Genomic DNA, 24,866 nt, shown 5'->3' with positions numbered 1-24,866 from the left:
TGCAGCAAGGAGCCACAGGGATTACTAAAAGACCTTTGGTGGAAGGCCAACCTTCCTGTGGCAGGGGGCTTTTGACTAGATGACCGCTTGGGTACCTTCCAGCTCTACAATGCTATAAGCTTTTTCTAGTGTTGAGAGAGTTTGTGTCTGTGTGTGTTGGGCTGCATGATGCCAGAGTGCCTTCTAATTCCTGGATCCAGCAAGGGTTAAAATAGAAGATTCCCCCCCTTCTCTTCTCCCCAAACCTTATACTGTATACAACATCAAAAGTCTCACATCAAATATAACTGATCTGTAGAAAGGACTTTACAATCTGAAAATAGAGACAATCTGTGTTCTTTTGTAACCCCAGAAAATCTTTAATTAAAACAATTTAAAAGCAACCCCATTGCTAAAGCCAGGCAAGGACTATTACTTATGGCCCCTAAGTATGGGGTCTTCGAACGAGAAAGGAAGTTACGGTACCTATGTCAAGTGTGGATAAACAATACATTGCATCCTAAAGATGCCACAGTCTCTGCGGTCCCTCCTTCCAAGGAAACAAAACTCTCGTAAACATCTGGAACCCCTGGAATCTCGCACTGCTCAGAGATTGCGGTGCTGCGCAACACATTATAAAGGCTGAAGTGGTCATTGCTTAAGAAGCATAATTGGGAAGGAACATACAGATTGTGGAGAATCTACACAAGCGACGCTGACAAAACAAAAAACCCACATACACTAAGCAAAATAGAAATATTGTCACCTGACCCCACCCTCCCACCCCATCTACCTTTCCCCCTTTTCTTCCCGGTGTCTCGACAAATGAAACTGATTTGTAAAGATGTCACGAGAGACATTGCACATATTTTTGTAATTCAATAAAAACTTTAAAAAGAAAAGAAAAACGGAAGTCGAAACCTAAAAGCAGCCAGGAGAGAGATTTCGAGTCTCTTCACTGCAACTGCCAATAGACTTTCACAAGAGGAAGAACTTTCTGACAGTGAGAGCTGTTCCGACAGTGGAACGGTCTCCATTGGGAAATGGTGGTCTCTCCTTCCTTGGAGGTTTTCAAGCAGAGGTTTGGTGGCCATCTGCCATGGATGCTTTAACTGTGATTCCTGCATTGCACGGGGTTGGACTAGAGGACCCTCGGAGTCCCTTCCTACTAAGATTCTATGACTCTGATCTGATTGCTTGGCACTTTGATGAATTTGGGGCCCCTCTAAGATGTATTGGACCACAATTCCAATCGGGTTCAGCCATCACAACTGGAACTGTAGTACGAAACAATTGCAGAAGGCCCAGTTGGTCAAATGCTGGCCTAGTTCATACAAAACAGACTCCACCCTTCTGAGTGCAACGCTGGTTCAAAAGCAGGAACATGTATGCAGCCTCCCCCTCCCAAAACAGAAGCTCTAATATTCAGGCACAACCTATACCTTTGAAACACGTCCTTTCCCTCAAAGAATTCTGGGCACTGTAGTTCGGCTGCTGCAGAGCTACAGTCGCCAGCTACCCGTAACAAACTACAGCGCCCAGAATTCCTTGAGGGAATGAATGTGCTTTAAAAGTACAGAATTTTGTGTATAGTATTGTCTATAGCAGGCATCCCCAAACTGTGGCCCTCCAGGTGTTTTGGCCTACAACTCCCATGATTCCTAGCTAACAGGACCAGTGGTCAGGGATGATGGGAATTGTAGTCCAAAACATCTGGAGGACCGAAGTCTTGGGATGCCTGGTCTATAGTAAGGTTGGGGTTTATCGTCACACCAGTTTCTCCACCTGCAACAGCTAAGCAGGCAGGCATGCACACAAGACCAGGGAGCTTAAAACATACCACTTCCCAGGAAAACACAAAACCATTTCTGGCCACCAGGGGGAAGAATAAGAACTTACTATATAGCCAGGTAACAAGGCCTTTATTGTAGAGAGTTAAGACAAATTGACAAATCCTGTGATTGCAACAGCAGCCAATTGTAATACATGGTTCTTTTGTCAAATGCAAAAAGGGAGGGTATTTCAAGTTGGGAGCTAGTGAAATAAGGAAGATGTGTGTATCTGTCTTATTCTGCTGGCTGCATGCTTTAGTTCATTTTCATAAAAACAATTTGGTAATTTGAAATAGCAAAAATAGGTTTGTTCTTTACGTAACTACTAGCTGCTCGTGCACAAGCCCAGCTCTCCAAACAGAATAGGCAATTTAAAAAAAAAAAGGAGTGTCATCACTTAACATCTTAATTTAAAAACAAAACAAAGGCAGAGTCGGTCCCTCCTGCCGCTGTTAAATGCAATTATAATTGCAAGCTGGCTTTCAGGCACCAGCGAACATGATGGCGTGGCAATCCAATAAAGCCAGATTAAAATAAATCAAACATTTCATATGGAGATTACAGCATAGAAGCAGGAGCGCTTGGCTGTCCGGGTTCAGAAATAAGGCCATGGGCTTCTGAAACCTCACTGTTCCCCCTACCCTTACCCAATTTAGGGGCATGTTGAGGTGGAGGAAGGCGGCTGGGGGAACATACCCTTTTAACCTCTTGGCACTGGGATACAGCAGCCAAGGAACTGCCCCAAGGCCGTTGGATCAACTGTATTGGCTCTGCAGCAACTCAAGAGAAATTCCGGAGGATTGTTGCAATTAAGGCTTGGAAGAAGTTTCAGATTATCATCACTGAGGTGGTAAAAGAATGAATGGGGGTTTCATTCACTTCCACTTGTTCTGGAAGACTCCCCAAATTCAGCTCTGCAAATTGTCTGTCGCTTGCAGCCCAGGAAGGCTTTGTGTCGAACCCAAGCTACGTGCCTCTCGGTGCAAAGGCAGAGTTTCCCAGAGGGAGCAGTGCAACACTATTAAAAAAACAAAAATCCAAAAGCTTTAATAATAATAAAAAAGCTAAAGTCTAAAATGTCTTGCATGAGACTTTCGCAACCCTGGCAACTTATTTTCTCCACAGGTATGATCAACTGATTATTTGCAGAAGGGCTAACTGGCTGGATTCAAGAAAAGCAGTTTTACAGCTGATTCCAGTACAGGCTGGTCCGAGGGATGCCAGCGACTATCTCGGATTCGATTCCACAGTGGTCCTCCCCGCGGAGAATTCTGAAGAAGCCTAGGAGGAATGGAGAGCAATGCCTTAGTGAAGTGTCTCCAAGCCCGGGAGTTTTTAGCTAGGCTTTTAAACCCTGGAGCGTTTTTTGTGCAAGAGAGATGGGACACAGAAGCTGGTGCCTTTAACAACTCGTGCCAGCTGTGATTTGCACAAGTCAAGAAATAGCTTTTTGACTGGGTCTTCTGCCAGATACTCCCATTGACTTGTGCAAATCATTACAGGCATAAAGCATTTTTTTAAATAAATAAATAAAAAACAAGCTACTCTTTTCAATCAAGCGGAGCGTCAGGTGCTTTCACAACAGCCTTGGCACTGAACAGTTTATAAAGAGATGAAAGACCTTTTTCTCCTGCCCAGCCACTCAGCAAGTTATCATCTGAACAAGCCAGGGCCTCCCAAACTGCCCACCTACCATTTTCACCCCAGTCGGTGTTCCAGGAGTTTGCAGCCAACCAGTAGGGGGTGCCGTTGTCGACGCCCCAGCCGAGGATTCGGATCGCGTGGCCGCCAACTTCCTCTCCAGAGACGTGTTGATAGACGCCTGCAGTGGAACAAAAGTGATGGAAGAAAGTGACCGTAGCTGCATCTAAAAACCAAAATGAGCGAGGGCCGTGGGATGGCGCAACTCCACTATAAGAGGCATTTACCAGATGTTGTTGATCCTGGCATCAGTCCGCCTCAAAAGACAATGGAGCGAGCCTCCAAGGGTGCAAGCCTGGGCAGTGTGTCTGGAGGTCCCGGGCTACCCAGACAACAAGACCCACCCACCCCTCGGCCTCGCTGATGTGTTCCAAAGGAAAGGAAAGCAATACATTTGGCACCAGTTTGGTTCCAGGAGTTTCCAGGAGGAGGCGTGCAAGGCACCATCCAACCACCTTAAAGACTCCATATTTGAGGAGGGTTTCTAGGGAAGAGATGTGGCCCAAACAGACTCCCAGGGGCCAGGCAGAGGGGTCTGAAGGGCCACTTCTAATGCCTACCCCTGCTGTAAGGGTTAAAGCGCCAGGCAATTTATTCAGAATAAATAGTCTCACCTGACTTGTACATGAGGAAGTCTGAGTAAACGACGAAAGCTGCTTCCACCGGCCCATTCTTGTAAATTTCAGCCTTTATCATATCCTGGTTGGGAGGGACACCGTAGGAAGTCACGCCTGCGGAGATAGAGGAGGCAACCTCCAAATCAGCACGAATTCAAAGCATTTTCCTTTTTTAAAAAACGAATCAGATTTGCAGAGTTCCCACCTTCCCTCTGCTTGACCCCAGGTGCCCAGCTGGGATTCGAGTCACAGTAGCTGTGGTTTACTGAGGAGGCATCCTCAAGCCTTGTTTAAATCATAGGGACTAGAAGCACACTTTGAAGAACAGGGCAGGATGCCAGAACTATAACCTCCCCTGCCTGTCAGTCCTAGCCAGCGTGGCCAATGATGGCAAGGGTGATGAAGTCACACCCCTGGTCCATGAACTGCCTGTAGGAAAAGCTGCTCACCGTGGCAGGATTGCATCCCCAAAGGGGACGTATCTTAAGCACTAGATTAAATGTCAAGTTGTAAGACTGCAGGCTTTGTCATAATTAAAAACCTGTCCGCATTAATCAGATTGCTTTTCTAGGACTGCTAAATTCAAATAAGCTGCCCTGGGTGTCTGTATTGGATTCCAAAACAAGATACAAAGTTAAATTGCAGCCCTTTAAAGCTTGCAGCCCTGAGCATGCAATGTGAACGGTCTTTTAAAGATTCCATCAGACTGTGCCAAAGGGAGAGGAAGGCTGCTTTGTTGCCTCTGCTGAAACATAAACCCCTTTAATTTGCAATTCCTTTAATTTGTTCCATTCCTCCAGGTCATTACAAGAACTCTTGCTAACTATGAACTAGTGGTGCCTGATCTTGGTGTTCCTTCCTCTACCCTCCCCATCCCTTCTTCCTTCTGTGCCATGTCTTTTATATTTTAAACCTAGGGAGAAAGAACTGCATTGTTATCGCTGGTCTTTGCCAAGAAGCAATGCTGTTACCGTAGTGCTTGTCCTCTTTGTAGGATGGAGAATAGCCGTCTTCGCACTTTTTCGTGCACTCTGGGGTTTCGCCCCCTTCCCCAGTGCAGGGGGGGCGGGTTCCATTGGTGTGGTGCTCGCAAGGAGGGATAGAGTATGGCCTGCAGCCTGTTGGACAGTAGCAAAAATACAAAAATCACATTCCATCCAGGGGGTCGTAGGGCAAGAAACCCTGCAGCTGGGACAACACCACACCCTTCAGTCAGAAATAAAACATGCACATCTACAGAATTTTGTTCCTGCTCCACAATTCAGGCCCCAATGTGACTTTCTTTTGCGGGAAACAGCAGAACAGGACAACAGCTACACCTTGCGTTGCGTCCGCTGCAGGATGCGTTTTTCCGGGTTGCGAACGCGGCATACCCATAAGTGTTTACTTCCGGGTTCCGCCCCGCGCGCATGCACATAAGCATTCTGCGTGCTTCGTGCATGCGCAGACACGTTCTATCGCACTTTCCCGCATGCGCTAAAGCTCCGCTCGGGTTGCAGACTTTTCGGGGTGCGAACGGCACCCTGGAACAGAATGGGTCCGCAACCCGAGGTACCACTGTATTTGCTTTTAAGACACACATATCCCCTGCCTTCCTGAATTTTTTTAAGTAGCCAATTGCAAGTTAAAAGGGAAATGAAAACCATGGCCATACCCACCCCATGGATTTAAATCACTCTTATACCACCATTAACAATCATGGAGAATACTGGGAACTGTAGTTCATCATGGGCGCTGGGGAAGCGCAGCGCTGTAAATTCAGCAACCTTAGGATTCAGCAGCCTTATTGCTTTGTCAGACTATTAGTCTATGTAGCCAAGTGTTGCTAATACAGGCTGGTAGTTCTCCTCCCAGTCCTACCCGAGATGCCATTCTGGGGTTGAACCTGGTTTCCTGCGACAGCCCTTCCCGTCAACAAGCTGCACTTCCGAGGATTCTCCATGACTTGTCAAAAGTGTTGATCGTGGTGCTTTAAATGTACCGTGCAGGTGTAACCTTAGAGCCAGCAAATCCGCTAGAAGTAGCAGACGACACAGGCCATCGTTAGAACAGTTCAGTCGCCTTCAAACAAGGGAAGCGGTTCAGCGGAACAGTTTTAACACAAGGCTTTTATACAGGAACTTAAAAAGCCATGGATGTCTCCGTATCTATCCTGAACAGCAATGTAGAAAGCCACAAGGGGGCAGATGTTCTGTTTTATAATCTGCTTCTAGTTTATTGCTGATTTTTTATCTTCTGAACGTTCCTTAAAGGATTCTTTCTGCCGATGACACGATATAATTCATTCTCTTTGTCAACAGCTCTCAGTTGTTGTTTTTATTATTACAAGCAAGCCATGTTTAAATTTTAAGAAATAAATAAGTAAATAAGTAAATAAATAAGCATAACCTTCCAAAAACATCCTTCACAATCTCATCCACATACAAAACGCTCTGAAGCATCCCCACCAATGCCCCCCCCCCCCGACACAAGGAATCCTAAGCCAACCATCTATTGCAAATTGAACTTCTGGCCCACTGTAAACTTCCTGGCAGCATTAAACCCAGTTTACTAGTTCCAGCGGATAGAGGCAGCGTGCCTCTGATTCACAAGTGGGCGTGTGTGTGTGTGTGCGCGCGCGCGCCCACATAGGTGTAGAACAAAGATAAAACCACTAGGTGGGGTGGAGGGCTGGCAACGGCGAACCAATTTGTAGCGCCAGCAAAAGCCACTTGCTTCTGTTTTGCTACGGGAGTCAAACTCACCCACGTGGGAGTCGTAAAGCCCGCCAGACACCAGGCCCTTCTCCGTCCAGTATTTCCAGGCGGCTGAAGGATAGCCTCCGTTGCACCTGCAAGGAAGCAACTGTTTATGCAATGCTATCGCGAAGATCCGTGGGGGAAAAAAAATTGCAGGGGCGGTTTTAACTGGAGGCCTGCAAAAAGATTTGCAGAGCAAACCACCGTGGGTGGGCCAACATCCTATCAAAGGAACGCAGGACCAGGTTGGTGGATAACAAGAGTCTTCTGCAGCAGCCATGGATTGCATGTCAGTTCCCATCCCATTTTAGCATTTCCCTCCTCTGTTGCTGATGTGTGACTGTTACATCGAATGTCTGCGATTACTTTTCTAGGCTTGGGAAGCCTGAGAACGGAAGCTAGCCTTATCTCTTCCGCTCTGTTGTGTTTTTGTACTTTTTACTTTCTGTTCTCTCTTGGAGCTGAAGTGAGAGGATGCCATGATCACTTTGTCCTGTATATACTGCTTAATAAAAGCTTAGAATGAGCACAGCAATCTCCACTGTGTTTCTGCTGATCTCTGCTGAGTGTGTGTGCACACATAGGCATCTGCTATGTGTCGCTGGAGCACACTGGGACTGATGATTTGTGGACATCCCAGAGCTGCGCAACACCAGGAAAATGCCCGGAGAGGTTTGTCTCATCCCGGGGGTTGTGTGGGCCCCCAGAGGCGTATTCTGACATCCCACGCCCAGAGACACTTAAAGTTAATTATCCTTTCCCCATACTTAAATTATTTGACGTACAGTGGATCAGAGGTAAAAAGGTAAAGGTAAAGGGACCCCTGACCATTAGGTCCATTCGTGACCGACTCTGGGGTTGCACGCTCATCTCGCATTATTGGCCGAGGGAGCCGGCGTACAGCTTCCAGGTCATGCGGCCAGCATAGCAAAGCCACTTCTGGCGAACTAGAGCAGCACATGGAAACGCTGTTTACATTCCCGCTGTAGTGGTACCTATTTATCTACTTGCACTTTGACGTGCTTTCAAACTGCTAGGTTGGCAGGAGCTGGGACCAAGCAACGGGAGCTCACCCCGTCACAGGGATTCGAACCGCCGACCTTCTGATCAGCAAGCCCTAGGCTCAGTGGTTTAACCACAGCGCCACCTGGGTCCCTATATCAGAGGTACTATGGGCACATTTACAGCTGTATGTTGAAAGTCGAATGGAATCCGTTCTGGGATTCCTTTCGACTTCCAAAAGGTTTGAAAACCAAAGTGCAGCTTCTGATTGGCTGCAGGAAGCCAATCAGAGGACGTTTTGCTTCCAAAAACAATTCACAAACTGGAACACTCACTTCTGGGTTTGCGGCGTTTGGGAGCCAAAACGTTTGAGAACTAAGCTGTTCGAAAACCAAGGTACAACTGTATTCCCGAATGGGGCAGCTTCTCAAACAGAGGAAAGGCTTGGGGTTGCTATTCTGGAAAGTCAGGAAGCAGAGGGAGCTTGGGGGGTGGCTATTCTGAAAGGTGAATACACAGGAAAAGAACTTACCCCATTCCACATTCAAAGCCGCAGCAAGAGAGCAGGTCTTCTGCAGAGATCTCCACATTCACTTTGGTGTTGGTGTGGATGCACACCCGGTCCGAAATGGCCTCCACAGCACCAAACGCCTGCAGAGAATGCAATAGAGAGAGAGAGTAAGTAGCAGCCCAGCCAGCTCGTGAAGAGTAACCCTTTAGGCTTCACCCGCAAAGCCAAACCATAATTAAACAAGTGCAATTGCATCCGTCCATTACCATTAGCTTGACTTTACCCCCTCCCTTTCTCACTGGGAATTCCTCGGGGCAGAGGCTTGATTTAAATTTGCATATGTACGTACAGTGGTACTTTGGTTCTCAAACACCGGAAACCCGGAAGTAAGTGTTCCGGTTTTTGAACTTTTTTCGGAAGCCAAACGTCCGATGCAGCTGTCGGCTATTGTTCCGGGGCACCTGCACCAATCAGAAGCTGCGCCTTGGTTTTCAAACATTTCAGACAGATTTCTAGAATAGATTAAGCTTGGCGCTTTTGTTTTTGCTATTTTGAGTTTTTGTTTTTGAGGCTTTTTTGGTTAATTTGTTTTTGTGACTGTGTGCAACCCAGTTCAGCTACTGATTGATTGTGTGACTGCGGAAATAGATAAAAGCCCCCCATCCGAACAATGACTATCATCAGTGCAGGGAAGGAAAAAATAATAATTTTAAATTTTATCATCTACAATACTGTCTGATTTATTTTATAGTACAGTACATTGATTATTGCTTTCATTTTATGGATCAATAGTCTTGTTAGATAGTAGAATCCATGTTAAATGGCTGTTTTAGGGATTGTTTTTAAAAGTCTGGAATGGATTAATCCCTTTTGCATTACTTTCTATGGGAAAGCATGCCTTTGTTTCGGAACGGACTTCTGGAACGGATTAAGTTTGAGAACCAAGGTACCAACAGTGTATATGCTGCTTCCATAGGCAGGATTATGTTCCAAGCATAACTGAGCACTTTTTAAAAGCACCACTGATTCTTATTAGGAGACATTAAGGTGGTGCTTAGCCCTCTCCGATTCAGATCTGTGGAGCTTTATAAAAAGAACTTCAGCTTTGTCTGGACTGCATACACACCGAGGAATTGGATTAAAAGGCTTTCCAAAAAAAATTAAATATCATACAACAGCACACTGATCATATTGTGCCACACACAGGACCAGCCCTCTCCCATGCTCCCTCACCGATTTATGCGCAAACCTTTGTCTCAAACCATATCCATTCATTGCTATGAAATTTGCTTTTGCAAAAGCATTTTAACAATGTAAAAGCAGTTTCCAGAAATTGGTATTCAGATGGCCCAAAAAAGAAGGAAGGAAGGAAGGAAGGAAGGAAGGAAGGAAGGAAGGACTGGCAAAGGGGAGGCTTTAAAATTCTGTCTTACCCAGCAGGAACCACAAGATCCCTGGTCTCTGATCTCACCGATGGTCGGACATTTTGGCCACTGCTGCCGCGAGTCGAAGCTGTCAGGCAGGACCAGGTCATTGGAAAATCCAATCCTATTTGCATTTCAAAATTGGGAGTGCGGAAAGAGGAGCGACAGATTAACGTCTTGGGCATTCCTTCTTTTTCCTGATGAAAGCAGGATGGTGCCCCCCACCAAGTCCAGCCAAGATTTTAAACAATGCCCTCTTGAAAAGGGACTAGGGGTGCACCTGGAATATGCAGCAGCAATGGGGAAACTAGAATGAAACATGGAAACTAGAATGAATGGGGAAGGGAAGCTGGCAATTAATGGTACAGTGGTGCCTCGCAAGACAAAATTAATTCGTTCCGCGAGTCGTTTTGTATTGCGAAAATTTCATCTTGCGGTTTTCCAATGTAAGCAAAGCAAAGCAAAGCAAGGCAAAAAAAAACGCAAAAAAATCGTCTTGCGAAGCACGGCCATAGAAAACTTCGTCTTGCGAGTCAACAAAAACGCTTCCGTCTTGAGAGTTTTTCGTTGCGTGAGTATAAATAAAAATTGGGGAGGGGGAAGAATTCGATAATCAATGCCCTTTTGCATATGGAATCTGCTTTTAGAACAGGGACGCTAGTCCTCATGAATAAATGAAAAAGAGAGATAGATTCAGATTTCATTCAAGAATTCCTTTTAAACTCTCATCCCATTAACATTAAGCAGGCCTATTCTCTGTATTGTTTTCAGCACCTGCTAAGACCCTTCTTCATTTCAGCAAGCTTACACTGGGCTTGCGATTTTATCATGCATTCTGAAACACCTAATTTTTTATTATAGGCAGTTTGTGTTTATTTACTTATTTAATGAAGGCAGCGGCAGGTTGTTATTATTATTTATTAAATTTATATACCCATCCTTCATCACAAGATCTCAGGATGGTTCACAGAATAAAATTAGTTTTAATTAGCTAGTTGATGCAGGGCCCTTTTGTGAGAGGCAGGGAAGGGAAGCTCTCCCAGGGTGGGAGGGAGGGAGGCGAGAGCTGGGAAGGGTCCACCTTTCTCTGTGTGGGACAAATTAAGATTTACCTGTTAAACCGGACTTCGTGTTTCTCTTTCTTTTCATTTAGGTTAGTGCTATTATTGTTTATTTAAAACTTTCCAGAATAACACCGCCGTTTTCCAATGTTTTTTATATTTCAATAAAAAATGCGAACTTTGCATGCTTGCCGTCTCTAAACGATTCTTTTAAGAGTTATTTGCACACTGCGTAGATGCTTTCTATCAAGTAAGAATGGTATTAAAATTATGTTAACAGAAATAAGTAAAAAAACCACCCATACTGGTGATAAGACTCGGAACTCACCAAGTCAGTAATATGAAGTTGCTGAGATAAACTGCTGTTTCATAGGTCAGCAAACCGGTTTCCATTAGATTATCAGCTTCCACTGATATCAACTGCGTGTCTTGCAAGTTTCTCCCACGCCAAGTACCCAAGTAATCCAAAATGCCCAGAAAACACGCAGCCTGTTCCCCACCCCAAAGGTTAGGAATATAGGAAACCACCACAGATCCGTTGGGGAAATATTGGGAATCAATACCCAATATTCTGTGGGTTCAGCCTGGACGGCAAGTAAGATCCAGAGTCCAATTGTCAGTCAAACAACATGTTTATTTAGGCGTTGCAGGGCCAGCGAGTTTCAGACAATGGCAAAGCTCTGTCAGTGGTTCCAGGGTATTGAACCTCAATATTTTCCCAACACACCAAGTCAAACCATTGGTCCACCCAGCTCAGTACAGTCTACACTGATTGGCAGCAGCTCTGTAGGGTTCTGAGACAAAGCATCAACTATGGGCTGGCAGGGGTTGAACCTGGAATCTTTTGCATGCAAAGCGTGACCAGTCCCCCTCTGGCAGCAATTTAAGAAGATGATGGGAGGGGTCAGGAATAGCAAAGGGATATTACTGCATTTATTGAATCAATTTCCCATTTTGACAAGATGGAATCCATATTTTGTTCCACTTAATACCTAAAGCATTATCCTCATTAAAAAGCAGGCTAGACCTGTGTCTGGAAGCTGTATTGAGAAGGCCAGAGTTACAGGAAACTCGTGCAGCCTTAAGCACCCAGAGGTAAAAAAAACAGAAAACTCACCTTTCTGGTAGTTTGGGGCCATGCAGGAATGTGCCACACAGCTTTTTCACATAGCTCAGGTCCACATTGTGGAAGTTGTGACCAGCCTTTAAGAAAAGACAGAAACATAATTGTACAGTGGCACCTTGGTTCTCAAACGGCTTACCAAATTTTTCGCTCCATAAGAAACACTTAGTTTTCAGAGGAGGAAAGGGGGAAAGCCCTGTTTTTTTGCGGGGGGGGGGGGGATCAGCTCACAGTTGTGCAGCTTCTTTTGCAAAGAGGAAAATCCCCATTTTTTAAAGGATCAGCTCAAAGTTGTTGAGTTTACTTTGCAAAGGGAAAAAATCCTGTTCAACTCACAGGTCTGCAGCTTCTGATAATCTAATCAGCCAGATAATCCAATCAGCCAGTCACATGTTGCTGGGGAAACAAACAGCCAGCCTCCCTTTGCACAACATTCAACAATGGAGGCCTGGGCAAGGGGGCAGGGCTGGAAGGGAGCTAGCGTCCCTTATCTCCCTCTTCCCGATCTCTTGCAATCAGCTGCTGAGCGGCTTTTCAACACCCCTCTTTCCCTCTTGTTAGCCTTTAGCTCTTTCTATATATACCATATAAAAAAAGCACGACCTGCTTTTTGCCCCTGGGCAATTTGGCTCCAGGGACCACAGATTCGCTCCATAAAACGCACAGGCATTCCCCCTTACTTTTTAGGAGGAAAAAAGTGTGTCTTATGGAGTGAAAAATACGGTAGTTGTCGAGCAACCTGGAACCCGAACAATGCAAACCCAGACATAAGTGTTCTGGTTTGTGAACTGTTTTCGGAAGCTGAACATGCTCCAATTTGAGTGCCACACTTCCATTCTGAGTGCTACGCTGAGGTCTGTCTGTTTTTGCTATTTATTTTTTGTTTTTGTGGCTTTTAGTTTTGTTTTTGTGACTGTGTGGAACCCAGTTCAGCTACTGGTTTATTGAGTGTGTGACTGCAGAAATGGATAAAAGCTGCAGAGCCACTTTAGACAACGCAGGTAAGGGGGGGATTTATATTTTCATTTTTATCAACTACAATACTGTTCTATTGATTTTACAGTACAGTACATTGTGTATTGCTTTCATTTTGTGGATCAATGGTCTCGTTAGATAGTACAATTCGTGTTAAATTCTTGTTTTAGGGATTGTTTATAAAAGTCTGGAACAGATTAATCCAGTTTGCATTACTTTCTATGGGAAAGCGCACCTTGGTTTTGGAATGGACTTCCAAAACATATTAAGTTTGAGAACCAAACTAGCACTGTACACTCTCCAATAGCTATTCTGCAGGAGTATCCTGCAGAATGGCCTTGTGATGAGGACCTGATCACTCCCCTCTCCACCCCTAAGTTGAATTCACAGCTGAGAACTTGGCAGAAGAGCAGGTGACCTGAACTGGGAACCTCAGGACAAACTGTAGGATAACCGGTCTCATAACCAAAATGCTCAACTCTTCATTAAAGCTTGGAAGGGGTTAATGCCATAGAGTAAGCTGTCCTGCCAGGCTTAGTCAAGTCAGGTCCCCTTCACCTTGGGAGGAAAGCAAGGCAGTCCTATTGTTCCCTCAGTCTACCATCTGAACTGTGGCATGCAAAGAGATTTGAGCTGCTTGCTTCCAGGCATAGGCAATAGGCCACATGACTTTCTACAACCCATCCTTGTGTTTCTCAACAAATAATTTAGAAGCTTTCACCACTTTGGAACTAATCAAGTTTTGCTGCCTGTGCTTTCTGAATGCTGCATGGAAAAGCACATGAAGTGTGACCTTTGAAGTGTTTGCAAGTACACCATTTAAGCTTACCAAACGTGTGGCATTTTTCTATGCTGGGGGGAAGTGGATAACTTAGGAAGGAACTTAGAAGGGGATATTTTAAACGGTCGGACAGTCTATATTTCCACACTTTATTTTGTTGCATGTTTTGTCATTTTAAATCTCTGCTGGGAGTTCTCCCACCAAAGAGTACTTGTCCCAAACCTGGACCTATGCATCCAGGAAATTCTCTTTTTATTTTACGCCTAGTATCTTTCTTTTAGCCAACAGCAAAAAACAACAGATGCCAGGGATGGAAACTGGGACCTTCTGCCTGTAAAATAGAAGCTCTTCCACTCAGCTACAGCCCTTCCTTCACCAAGGGAGGTAGAATTAACACTGTGCCCACCAGAATCTAAAACCAGATCACCTCTCCCTGCATCCTTCACCGGTTGAGAGGCAAAAAACAAAGCTCAGGAATGGGACATCTGCCTTGCTGTCATCCCAACAGGCAGCTTAACACCTCCTTCTCCTGCCAGTGTCATCCTCCATCCCAGCTGGCCAGCCAAAAGTTGGTACTTACCTGCCAGGTAGTGTTCAACTTATTGATGTAGTTGACCATGTCGTGAGAGAGAGGGGGGAAGACGGGGACATTGCGAGCGCCCGTAAGGACCACCAGGAGACACAGATATACCACGGACTGCCACATTTTGGAGACCGGAACCCTAAGAGGGGTGGGGGTGGGGAAAAAGAATGGAAGCAAATTTAAGTTGCATGACTACCTATGTTCAACTGCCAAACAAATACGAACAAGAAAGCTGCACATCACTCTTTTAAAAAGAGCATATAAATGTTACAAGTAATTATGGACATGCAACTTTTTGGCTAACGCTATCTTGCCTGCGGTGGTTTTGCATACTGCTGCCAACCGTCTTGGGCTATTGCCTAGCCAGAGATCTCAGCTCATTGAATATAAAAATGCATCATGCAATCTGGACCAATTAAAGAGACAATATTTTTATTTTGCTTGAGGAATAATAATAATAATAGTTTATTATTTATACCCCGCCCATCTGGCTGGGTTTCCCTAGCCACTCTGGGCGGCTTCCAACTGAATATTAAAATACAATAATCTATTGAACATTAAAAGCTTCCCTAAACAGTGGTACCTTGGTTTAAGAACAACTTGGTTTATGAACAACTTGGATTCAGAACGCTGCAAACCCGACAGTAGGTGTTTTGGTTTGTGAACTTTGCCTTGGAATAAGAACATGTTTCTCTTCCTGTTGAGTGTGTTCCATTTGTAAATTGAGTCCCCTGCTGCTATGGGAAAGTACGCTTTGGTTTAAGAACGGACTTCCGGAACGGATTATGTTCGTAAACCAAGGTACCACTTTTCAGGCTGAAATATTCTCTGTGTAGGGGAAAAAAAACCACACCCAGGAAATCCAAGGAAAGATGTGTGGAAGAGAATTTTGTAGGAAGCAGTTTTCAGAATTAGCCAGGCACCCAGATTTTGCACCTGGCTATTGGTGACTTGTGACCAAGCGACGGTGCCAGTGTGTCAGTATGGCAACTGGCATCTCTCCACCATCTGGAGGTGGCATGCCTGAAGATGCTTGGATCTGCACTGTTTTGACCATGGGTAGGCAAACTAATGAGGGTGAAAGAGGAGAGCGCAAAATGTGGTCTGAAGCTCAACATCAAAAAAACCAAGATCATGGCCACTGGTCCCATCACCTCCTGGCAAATAGAAGGGTTAGAAATGGAGGCAGTGAGAGATTTTACTTTCTTGGGCTCCATGATCACTGCAGATGGTGACAGCAGTCACGAAATTAAAAGACGCCTGCTTCTTGGGAAGCGTTTGTAACCCGAGGTACCACTGTACTTATCTCCTTGACTCGGTAGGTCACATAACTCCATATACTCCGCTGAAAATAGGGGCGTCCTAAGGAAAAACTTTGGCCACCTCATGAGAAGAGAAGACTCCCTGGAAAAGACCCTGATGTTGGGAAAGATGGAGGGCACAAGGAGAAGGGGACGACAGAGGACAAGATGGTTGGACAGTGTTCTCGAAGCTACGAACATGAGTTTGACCAAACTGCGGGAAGCAGTGGAAGACAGGAGTGCCTGGCGTGCTCTGGTCCATGGGGTCACAAAGAGTCGGACACGACTAAACGACTCAACAACAACAACAACAACATAATTTGTATAATTGGAAGATGGATTAGGTATTTAAATTGGAAAATCTAATAAAAATGTTTATTGAAAGAAAGAAAAAAACGGAAGTAGGATGGCCCAAACAGATTTCAAGGCTCGGTGATAACTAGGCAAACATCACCCCTGAAATGGTACTTGGTTTTGACCAGTCACCTGTCCTGTGAATCAGGTTAGGATTCTATCATGTGCACTAGTGATCAGTCAGCACAGAATCTCCATGCCCACAGGTGCAGCTGTGGTCTTGCTTGTCTGGTGTAAGGGAAAGGAGGCGATGGGAATTGCAGGCTTCTCTTGGGGCAGACAGACTCTTATCTAAAGACCGTCAAACACATTTTGCAACTCAGAGATCAGCTGAAGCATCATGGGTTTTGCATTATCTCAGAACCCAAGTGACATGCAGGAAAACAGGCCACCACTTTTTGCTGAATTGCACCAAGAGAAAGACAGACAGACACCAGCCTGGTTATGAAGCATGTTTCCAAAGTTTCAACACTAAATGGAACACGTAAAGCTCATTCCCACTGCCTCTAACTTCCCCACTGCTTTTAAGGAAGTGGGACTCGTGAGTGAAATATTAAAATTAAAAGCGGGAGGGTTCTGGGAAGCTCAGTGGGGAAGTTCCGCTGCAATCCCCTAAATTGTTCTGCTTACAAAAATAAGAAAACAATGAAATGATCAGGGGGGGGGGAAGTAAGAAAAAGTTAAAAACGATTCAAAATATTCCAAAAATAAGCAAAATCAGCAATAAACTGAAAACCAGATTAAAACGCACGCAAACATTATACATGTTTTAATATGGAGTTGCCTAAAAAAAATATGCTTTTGTCAACAGGCAGGGAGTTCCAAAGGGGAGGTGTTGCCACATTGTAAGATGGGTGGGGTGGGACCCAAATTATGCACACATTCAGTCTGCATAGTTTATACACCAAAGGCAACTTTCCTTGCCACTTGGTTTGTACTATAGCTCAATTGGTTAGAGCATGGTGCTGACAATGCCAAGGTTGCTGGTTCGATCCCCGTTTGGGACAGCTGCCATATTTCTGCATTGCAAGGGGTTGGACTAGATGATCCACAGGGTCCCTCTACAAATCTATATTTGACCCTCCTCCTTTTTAAGCGTCCGTCTGCTCCCGAAGAGATCCTCAAGTGTTCTGCCAAACTCAGAAACTTGCTACAAGACAGTTTTAAAGACAGTTACTCTGTGGGGAGGCTGGGAGATTTATCATAGTACCAGCTGCTTCACTCAAGATGCTTTGATAGTTACGTTGCGCCCTTATCAATTTCCCCATTTGACATGCTCACTTGTTGATGAGCTGAAGTATAGAACCGCCTTTAAAAACTGCTCCATGAACAGATGAGCAAAGAGAAACTCTCTGGTTACAAGGCTGAGAATACCCAGGGATGTACAACAGAGGAGGGTTCTTCCTCTTCCATCAGCCGATGACTCGCTCAACTTTGTCATGCTCCAACACACAGCAGCAGCCAAGAGCCCAACAACACTCTCGGGCAGAGATTTTCACTGCCTGAAATATGGCGTCCCTAAGACCTGTGGCTCTCGAGATGTTGTTTGACTCCAAAATTCGCCGGATGATGACCTGTGCCACAAACTAGCTTTAATGAACACTCATATCAGAGTGTTTTGTAAATTGATAGACATAGCCTTTTATTTACTGTAGTAACCTTTTATGCACCTAACCCTGCTTTTAGATTTTTATACAGTGGTACCTCGACTTACGAACGACTTGACAACCGAATTTTTCGACTTACGAATGGGGCAAACGCTTACGAATTTCTCGACATCCGAACGGAAACCGCGGCGGTTTTAGATAGGGTTTTTTCGACAATGCATTCCTATGGGAAATCGCGTTTCCAATGGCGCTTTTCGACTTGCGAATTTTTCGACCTACGAAGGTGCCTTCGGAACGGATTAAATTCGTAAGTCGAGGCACCACTGTAGTCTTTTATATATACCTTCTGCTTTAATAATTTTAGCTTTCCAAAACGTTTTACAGATTTTAAATGAATGTACCCCACCCTACTTACGCTCGTCTATGACCATGATTGGGTTGGGCTTGCTCCCCTGCCTAAAATCCTCAAGAGCTGCTTGCTGCCAATCAGTGTAGACAGTATTGAGCTAAATCAGGCACCCCCCAAACTTGACCCTCCAGATGTTTTGGGACTACCAATTCCCATCAACCCTGACCACTGGTCCTGTTAGCGAGGGATGATGGGAGTTGAAGTCCCAAAACATCTGGAGGGCCGAGTTTGGGGATGCCTGAGCTAGATGGACAAATGGCTTGGTACATACACAGTACTTTCTGGTGGAGGAAAGTCAAAATGTTAAGCGTGAGCTTTAAGATAATCCTCACCCAAACCTGCCAAGGCAGGCTTAAAGTCAGGGTTCCCGAGACACATACTTGAAGTGGGACTTTTATGGATGCAGAAGTGGTTGACAGATCCCTGAGAAATGACAGCAAAACAAAAAACGCCATCTGCCAGTTCCCTTTTATTTTTTAAAAATGCAATCGGAGCTGTATGTCCATTTTGAAAAGTTGCACGTAGGCAATAGTTAAAAGAGGGAACCAGAGGATAGTCATCACAGTCTTCAAGATAAGGTGTGCAAGCCTCGAACAAAGGATCCAAGAATTAAGAAGATGAGCTAAGGATTGCTCCTTCCAACCTCCTCCCAGGTTAAAACAAGTCACAACCAACTCGTGACTTCGCCAGAGACAATAGGAAGAAGCAGACTTTGGACTATATTTACGATTGGAGTCGATCTTGCAGGGAGGTGGCAGCGGGAACCCTCTCTCCCCTCCCTGACCCAGTAAAAACAAACATAAATCCTTCTAAACACACAACACACACAAAAGGCCCCAGCTCTTCAAAAAGCAAGCAGAGCTGGAAAGAGAGCCAGAACATCTGCGTCGCACGGCCCAGATTTGTGGTTCTGAAGAGATTTTTCAGAGTGGGTGTCTCCCCTCCCCCATTCCCAATGCAACAAAACCAGATAGTACACACAAGAGCTTGTTTCCTTAAGACAGCCGTGTTTTCAAGCTTTCCATCTCACAGAAAGGGATTTTAAAGCTGTGGTTCCTGCACTGGACTAGATGATGTTTTAGGGCCCCTTCCAACTCTCCAAATCTGCTGGGAAGCCTCTGCTTCATCTGACATAACCCCACGAGGATTCTGGACCATGTTTTGTATTCCCCAGTCTTCTCCAACCTGGTGTTTTGGAATCCGGTTCCCATCACCCAGACCACTGAGCATGCTGGCGGGCCGGCTAATGAAAGCTGGGGAGCCCAGCAACACCTGGAGCAGGTGTCAGAGCAAGGTTTATCTTGCCTGGGCCAGATCAGTCCCGCAGAGATCCCTCCATGAGCCGGATCGTGTGTGTGAGAGAGAGAGTGCAGAAGCCCATGATTTCCGGCATCTGCACATGCATAGATGTGCTTTCCAGCGCTGCAGAAGTGAGTCCCTGCGCCGCACCAGTTTAGCGCAGCACACGAGCAGGCAGCTCGGTTTGGGGGAGAGCTTGGCGGGCTGCTTCCGGCCCATGGGCCTTAGGTTGCTGACCCCTGACCTGGAGCCAGTACCAGGGTGTTCTGTAAGAATCGCAGAAATGGAAGCGACACCCAGGGGTCATCTAGCCCAACCCCCTGCAATTTCACAGCCCAATGTCTAGGCCAGGCACCCCCAAACTGTGGCCCTCCAGATGTTTCGGCCTACAACTCCCATGATCCCTAGCTAACAGGACCAGTGGTCGCGGAAGATGGGAACTGTAGTCCAAAACACCTGGAGGGCCGAAGTTTGGGGATGCCTGGCCAAGGCCTATAGAGCATGGGTGGAGAAACACAGGCCCGGGGGCCAAATGCAGCACACCAGGTCCCTCTATTTGGCCCTCAAAACCCACCGCAGGCCATGCCGTTCACTGTTTTCTAGCCTCCTTGAGTGAGGCTGCCTAACCAGGAAGTTACAGGTAGGTAGCCGTGTTGGTCTGGCATAGTCAAAACAAAATAAAGAAATTTCTTCCAGTAGCACCTTAGACACCAAATAAGTGTCATTGGTATGAGCTTTCGTGTGCATGCACACTTCTTCAGATACATGCATGCACACGAAAGCTCAATACCAATGACAAACTTAGTTGGTCTCTAAGGTGCTACTGGAAGAATTTTTTTTATTTTGTTTTAACCAGGAAGTGTCACTAAGTCCGACGGAGCTTTTGCTTGCTGAGACGGAGCCGAAACGTAGTGGAAACCAGCCCGGCTGCAAATTCCACTCGCTGCTCAGCCAACTCAAGGCAGCTCTGCCCCTTCCCCTTCACTGCTGCTCCAGGAAGCCCTGAGAAGGAAGCCAAAATGTCAGCTCAAACCACAAAAGCCAGCCAAAAAATGATCTGGTCCGGTGTCTGAGCTGATGAAGCTGCAGAGAGTGGAACAGAGATGTGAGGGTTGAGTGGGTGGAAATCTCTGGGCCTCAGGCTATGAGAACTTCCACAGATCAGCAAGGTTATCTCTCTGCCTTTCACCCCATTTCTCCCCCCCCCCGCTAAAGGAGTTGCCAGGCCATCAGTGGAACTCCATGCCTGCTCAGCCAGTAGAGCCTGATACTCTTATTATCAGGGTTGCGGGTTCGAGTCCCACGTTTGGCAAAAGATTCCAGCATTGCAGGGGGTTGGGACTAGATGACCCCCGTGGTCCCTTCCCGCTCTAAAACTCTATCACCTGCAACTGACTTGCCAAAGGGCTCCAATTTAAAGGAGGCACACCCATGCAGGAGCGTAGGAATATGCCATCTTTCAAGTCAGACATCACTGGCCCATTTACCTTAATATTGCCTTCCCTGACTGGCAAGCAGCTCTCTAGGGATTGAAACTGAGACCTTCAGCATGGAAGGCAAGTGTTGTGCCACTGAACCCTTCCCAGTGTCTCCCTATCACCAGGTACAGTTAATTAATTTATTATAATAATAATTATTATTATTTAGACCCTGCCCATCTGGCTGGGTTTCCCAGCCACTCTGGGCAGCTCCCAATAGAATATTAAAAATGCGATAAAACATCAAACATCAAACATCAAAAACTTCCCTAAACAGGGATGCCTTCAGATGTCTTCTAAAGGTCAGATAGTTGTTTATTTCCTTGACATCTCATAGGAAGGTGTTCCACAGGGCGGGCGCCACTACCAAGAAGGCCCTCTGCCTGGTTCCCTGTAACCTCACTTATTGCAGGGAGGAAACCGCCAGAAGCCCCTCGGCGCTGGATCTCAGTGTCCAGGCTGAATGATGGGGGTGGAGACGATCCTTCAGGTATACTGGGTCGAAGGCCATTTAGGGCTTTAAAGGTCAGCACCAACACTTTGAATTGTGCTCAGAAACGTACTTGGAGCCAATGTAGGACTTTCAAGACTGGTGTTATGTGGTCTTGGCGGTCGCTCCCAATCACCAGTCTAGCTGCTGCAATCTGGATCAGTTTCCGAGTCACCTTCAAAGGTAGCCCCATGAAGAGCGCCTTGCAGTAGTCCAAGCAGGAGATAACCAGGGCATGCACCACTCTGGCGAGTCAGTCTGCGGGCAGGTCGGGTCTCGGCCTGCGTGCCAGTTGGAGCTGGGGAACAGCTGCCCTGGACACAGAACTGACCTGCGCCTCCATGGACAGGGGTGGCATGCAAAACACTTGAGGTTTATACCTACAGACACTAGTTAAATACAGATCAGGTCGGCTCTTTTGTTTTTCTTCCACCATGGACACCTCCCTCCAGACTCCTCCCAAACTTTTTTTTTTTGCAATTAACAGCACCCCCCCCCCCCAAATACACTAGCTAGACACAAGCTCACAGTTCCTGGAAATTACAGTACATCAATTTGTTTGCTTGGCTTGGCTTGGCATCGGTTGCCTTTACAAATCTCTTTGCCACTAAGAAAAGCCAGTCCACACAAACCTCTACATACGAAGAGAGGAAGCTTCCTTTTAAGTCCACCTAGCTCAGGATTAGTTACACCTGTGGCACCCAAACATTTTCAGGAGATTGCCATCTTGGTTCCACAAACTCATCTCCAGTGCCCACCCCTTACCCTATAAACAGAATAGTGGTTTGCACAATCTGCTAAGGAAGAAAGGACACAGTAAAAGTCAAAGCAGTAGCAATTAACTGCACACTTCCTCAAAATCCAATTAGAGCTATTCATTAATTCAGCAGAACCGATGAACTTGATCCGGCGATACAAAGAATCATAGAATTGTAGAGTTGGAAGGGACCCCCAAGGGTCATCCAGCCCAACCCCCTTCCGACGACACAATTCTATGATTCTATTACGGGCATCCCCAAACTGTGGCCCTCCAGATGTTTTGGCCTACAACTCCCATGATCCCTAGCTAACAGGACCAGCGGTCGGGGAAGATGGGAACTGTAGTCCAAAACATCTGGAGGGCTGAAGTTTGGGGGTGCCTGTTCTATTACTTCCCTTGAGAGGGACACGGTACTTCTGTTGCTGGAGCCTAGAATTGCATTACTTTCTTTGTTTCATGTGAAGCTTGCGGTCTACTAAGACCCCCTAGATCAGTGGTTCCCAACCCCCCCTTTTTTGGCCATGCCCCACCTAAGCATTTCTAAAATGCTGGACACCCCCCCCTGTGACATATAATTCTTATTATCCAAAAAAGTGAACTCCTATCCATGTGGAGGAAGCCTAAAAGTCCATTAACTGTTAATAACTCAATCTCGAATTGGCCCCCTTAAAAATCAAATTGTTCCCCTAGATCCTTTTTTCACATGGTTCACGCTACTTAAAAAATTAAAAATAAAACCAGAGCTGCCCTGGATAAAGGGCAATTGGATCATCTGTCTAAAGCTGCAAGCTTAAATAAGCTTAACAACACTCAAATGCTAATGAGGCTTCCTTAGAAGTCCTTTTTTAAATTATTTTTAGCAGGCCTTGAGTTTCAAAATCAGATATATAAGAAGCCCCACCCTTGGAGAAGATCTTCCTCCTCCTGCTTGCCATCTTTTCTCCTTCGTGCACAAAAACAGAGCCCTCCAGGACAGCACCAACGGTTCAATTCCCATCTTCCCTCTAGCCCAAACATGCATTGTGAGACTAAATTAGCAAAAACCTGTTATGGGTCCCAGAGTAATGGGAATTTGGGGGGGGGGAGCAGACAGAGAAGAGATACTGGATTTTCAACTTCCATCAGTCAGCATGCTCAAAGATCAGGGATGGTGGCAGCTTTAGTCCAGCAAAATCTGGCAAGCCACAGTTTGTCCCAACTCTGGTTTAGAGGAGGAGGATGGCATTGTTACCAGCTTCAATATTATGAACACACCTTTAGCAAAACAATTACTGAGCAGCAAAGGGTTGGTGAGGCCCCACCTTTCAAAACATCCCCCCCTCCTAAAAAAATATAATTGATTTATACCCCACCTTTACTCCAAGGGCTTCCAGGTGGGTTATATAGTTCTCGCCCTCCCCATTTTATAATCACAACAACCCTGTTAAGTCTCATTTATTATTATTATTTATTGAATTTGCATACCACCCTATACCCACAGGTAAAAGTAGGTTAGACTGGCTAGCCGAAAGCCATACCCAGTAGCCTTCATGGCTGAGCAGGCGATTTGAACTCTGCTCTTGCGGGCCCTAGCCAGACACTCTAACCACTACACCCCCACTGCCTTTGCAATATATTTGCACATATATGCGGAAAACCTGCCGGAGCATAGCAACTGGGGGTGGGAGGAAAACAAAACCTGTTTGTATATCAGAGTAGGAAGCTTTTGCATTTGAGTGAGCCCAGGAAACGAGAGCGTGTGCAGAGGGCCCTCCAGAGAGAGACACCCGGCCACTTTCCGCCCCCAGATGCCTTGAAGAAGTATACTTCTCCCATCCACCCCCACAGAAAAACCCTCAACCGCTTCGTCGGTTTCCTTTAAGGAAGTAAGGAAGCAAATCAGATTCGCCAAACTCTTTTGCAAACCTGCTGTAACTGTTGCAAAACAAAACAAGAGGCCGGATTTACAGAGTCTAAAGGTCAGCTTTAGTTATTGTACTCTTAAAAAACAACAAACCAACAAAGCGGGTTTCTGAGTCTGGGCGCGCCCGAGGCCACGATCCACGCACACTCTTTACCGGCGAGTAAGCGGGGTACATGGGGCCGACCCCCCGCGGCACTTGCTGAAAATTTGGATAAGGAATTTCTTGGCAAAAGGAGATGGAAGGGTCCCACGCCTTGCGCAATATTGCAAACCTCTCCATCCTGGCCACTTCCTCCTCCTCCTCCCGCACCCTAATAGACACCCTCACAGCAGCAAAAGCGGCCAGGATCGGGGCCACGCCTAGCCCTAAGGAAGGAGTAAAGCGTTGCTCTTACTGGTACCTGAGATAGGAAGTGGATCTGAGCCAAGCCGAGCGAGCCGGAGTTCAGGTCCCCCCTCTATTTAAGCGCGGCTGCCGGTTGGGTCGGCTCGGTCGCGCAGCGCAAGCTCCTCCTGCTGACTCAGCCCACGTGGGCGCTGCGCCTCTCCGGCAGCTGACCCGGCAGCACGTGACTCCCCCCTCCCTCCCTCCTCCTCCCCCACCCACCCACCCCATAGATAAATCATGTGATCGTGGCATGGCTTGCAAGGATGGGTGGCGCGCCCATCTCTCCAAAGCGCAAAGGGGCGCTTTCGTATTCGCCCGTTTGTTTTACTCTCAAGTAAACGCTGCCGGTGTCGATGGGGCATGGTGGGGGTGGGGTGGGGGTGGGCAAGGATTGCACGCACAGAGGCTCCCCGGCGGGCCCGATCCTGCACACCTCTCCTTAACCCACCCTTCCTTCCCATGATTATAAAAATAATGCCATGGTATGGAGATAAGGGGACGAGGAAGATTTTTCTCCCTGTCTCGGAACAGTCGTGGGCGCCCCAATGAA

At 46.3% G+C, this 24,866-nt stretch overlaps 1 protein-coding gene across 1 annotated transcript; it reads right to left on the bottom strand.

The window, feature by feature from the left end:
* Nucleotides 1-1,882: 1,882 nt before the first annotated feature.
* On the bottom strand, nt 1,883-24,365 carry CTSB (cathepsin B). The gene is made up of 10 exons (XM_035110890.3): nt 24,330-24,365; nt 14,325-14,466; nt 11,983-12,068; nt 9,814-9,928; nt 8,402-8,520; nt 6,874-6,959; nt 5,101-5,247; nt 4,127-4,243; nt 3,505-3,633; nt 1,883-3,092 (listed from the first exon to the last, which is right to left on the bottom strand). Exons 2-10 carry the CDS (start codon nt 14,448-14,450, stop codon nt 2,995-2,997), a joined length of 1,023 nt encoding a protein of 340 aa, XP_034966781.1. The 5' UTR covers nt 14,451-14,466; nt 24,330-24,365; the 3' UTR covers nt 1,883-2,994.
* Nucleotides 24,366-24,866: the final 501 nt, after the last annotated feature.

Source organism: Zootoca vivipara, chromosome 3 (genome assembly GCF_965207765.1).
Source record: "Zootoca vivipara chromosome 3, rZooViv2.hap1.1, whole genome shotgun sequence".
Lineage (NCBI taxonomy): Eukaryota > Metazoa > Chordata > Lepidosauria > Squamata > Lacertidae > Zootoca > Zootoca vivipara.
The sequence above is the reverse complement of the archived record's forward strand: the minus strand, read 5'-3'. Positions and strand labels throughout refer to the sequence as shown.

Excerpts from the sequence above, each read along its gene's own strand:
- CTSB (XM_035110890.3), bottom strand. The coding sequence starts at position 14,450 with ATGTGGCAGTCCGTGGTATATCTGTGTCTCCTGGTGGTCCTTACGGGC. Across the intron at positions 5,248-6,873 it reads GCTTTACGACTCCCACGTGG|GCTGCAGGCCATACTCTATC; the intron begins GTGAGTTTGACT and ends ACTGTCCAACAG. Across the intron at positions 3,634-4,126 it reads CTTCCTCATGTACAAGTCAG|GCGTCTATCAACACGTCTCT; the intron begins GTGAGACTATTT and ends GTTCCACTGCAG.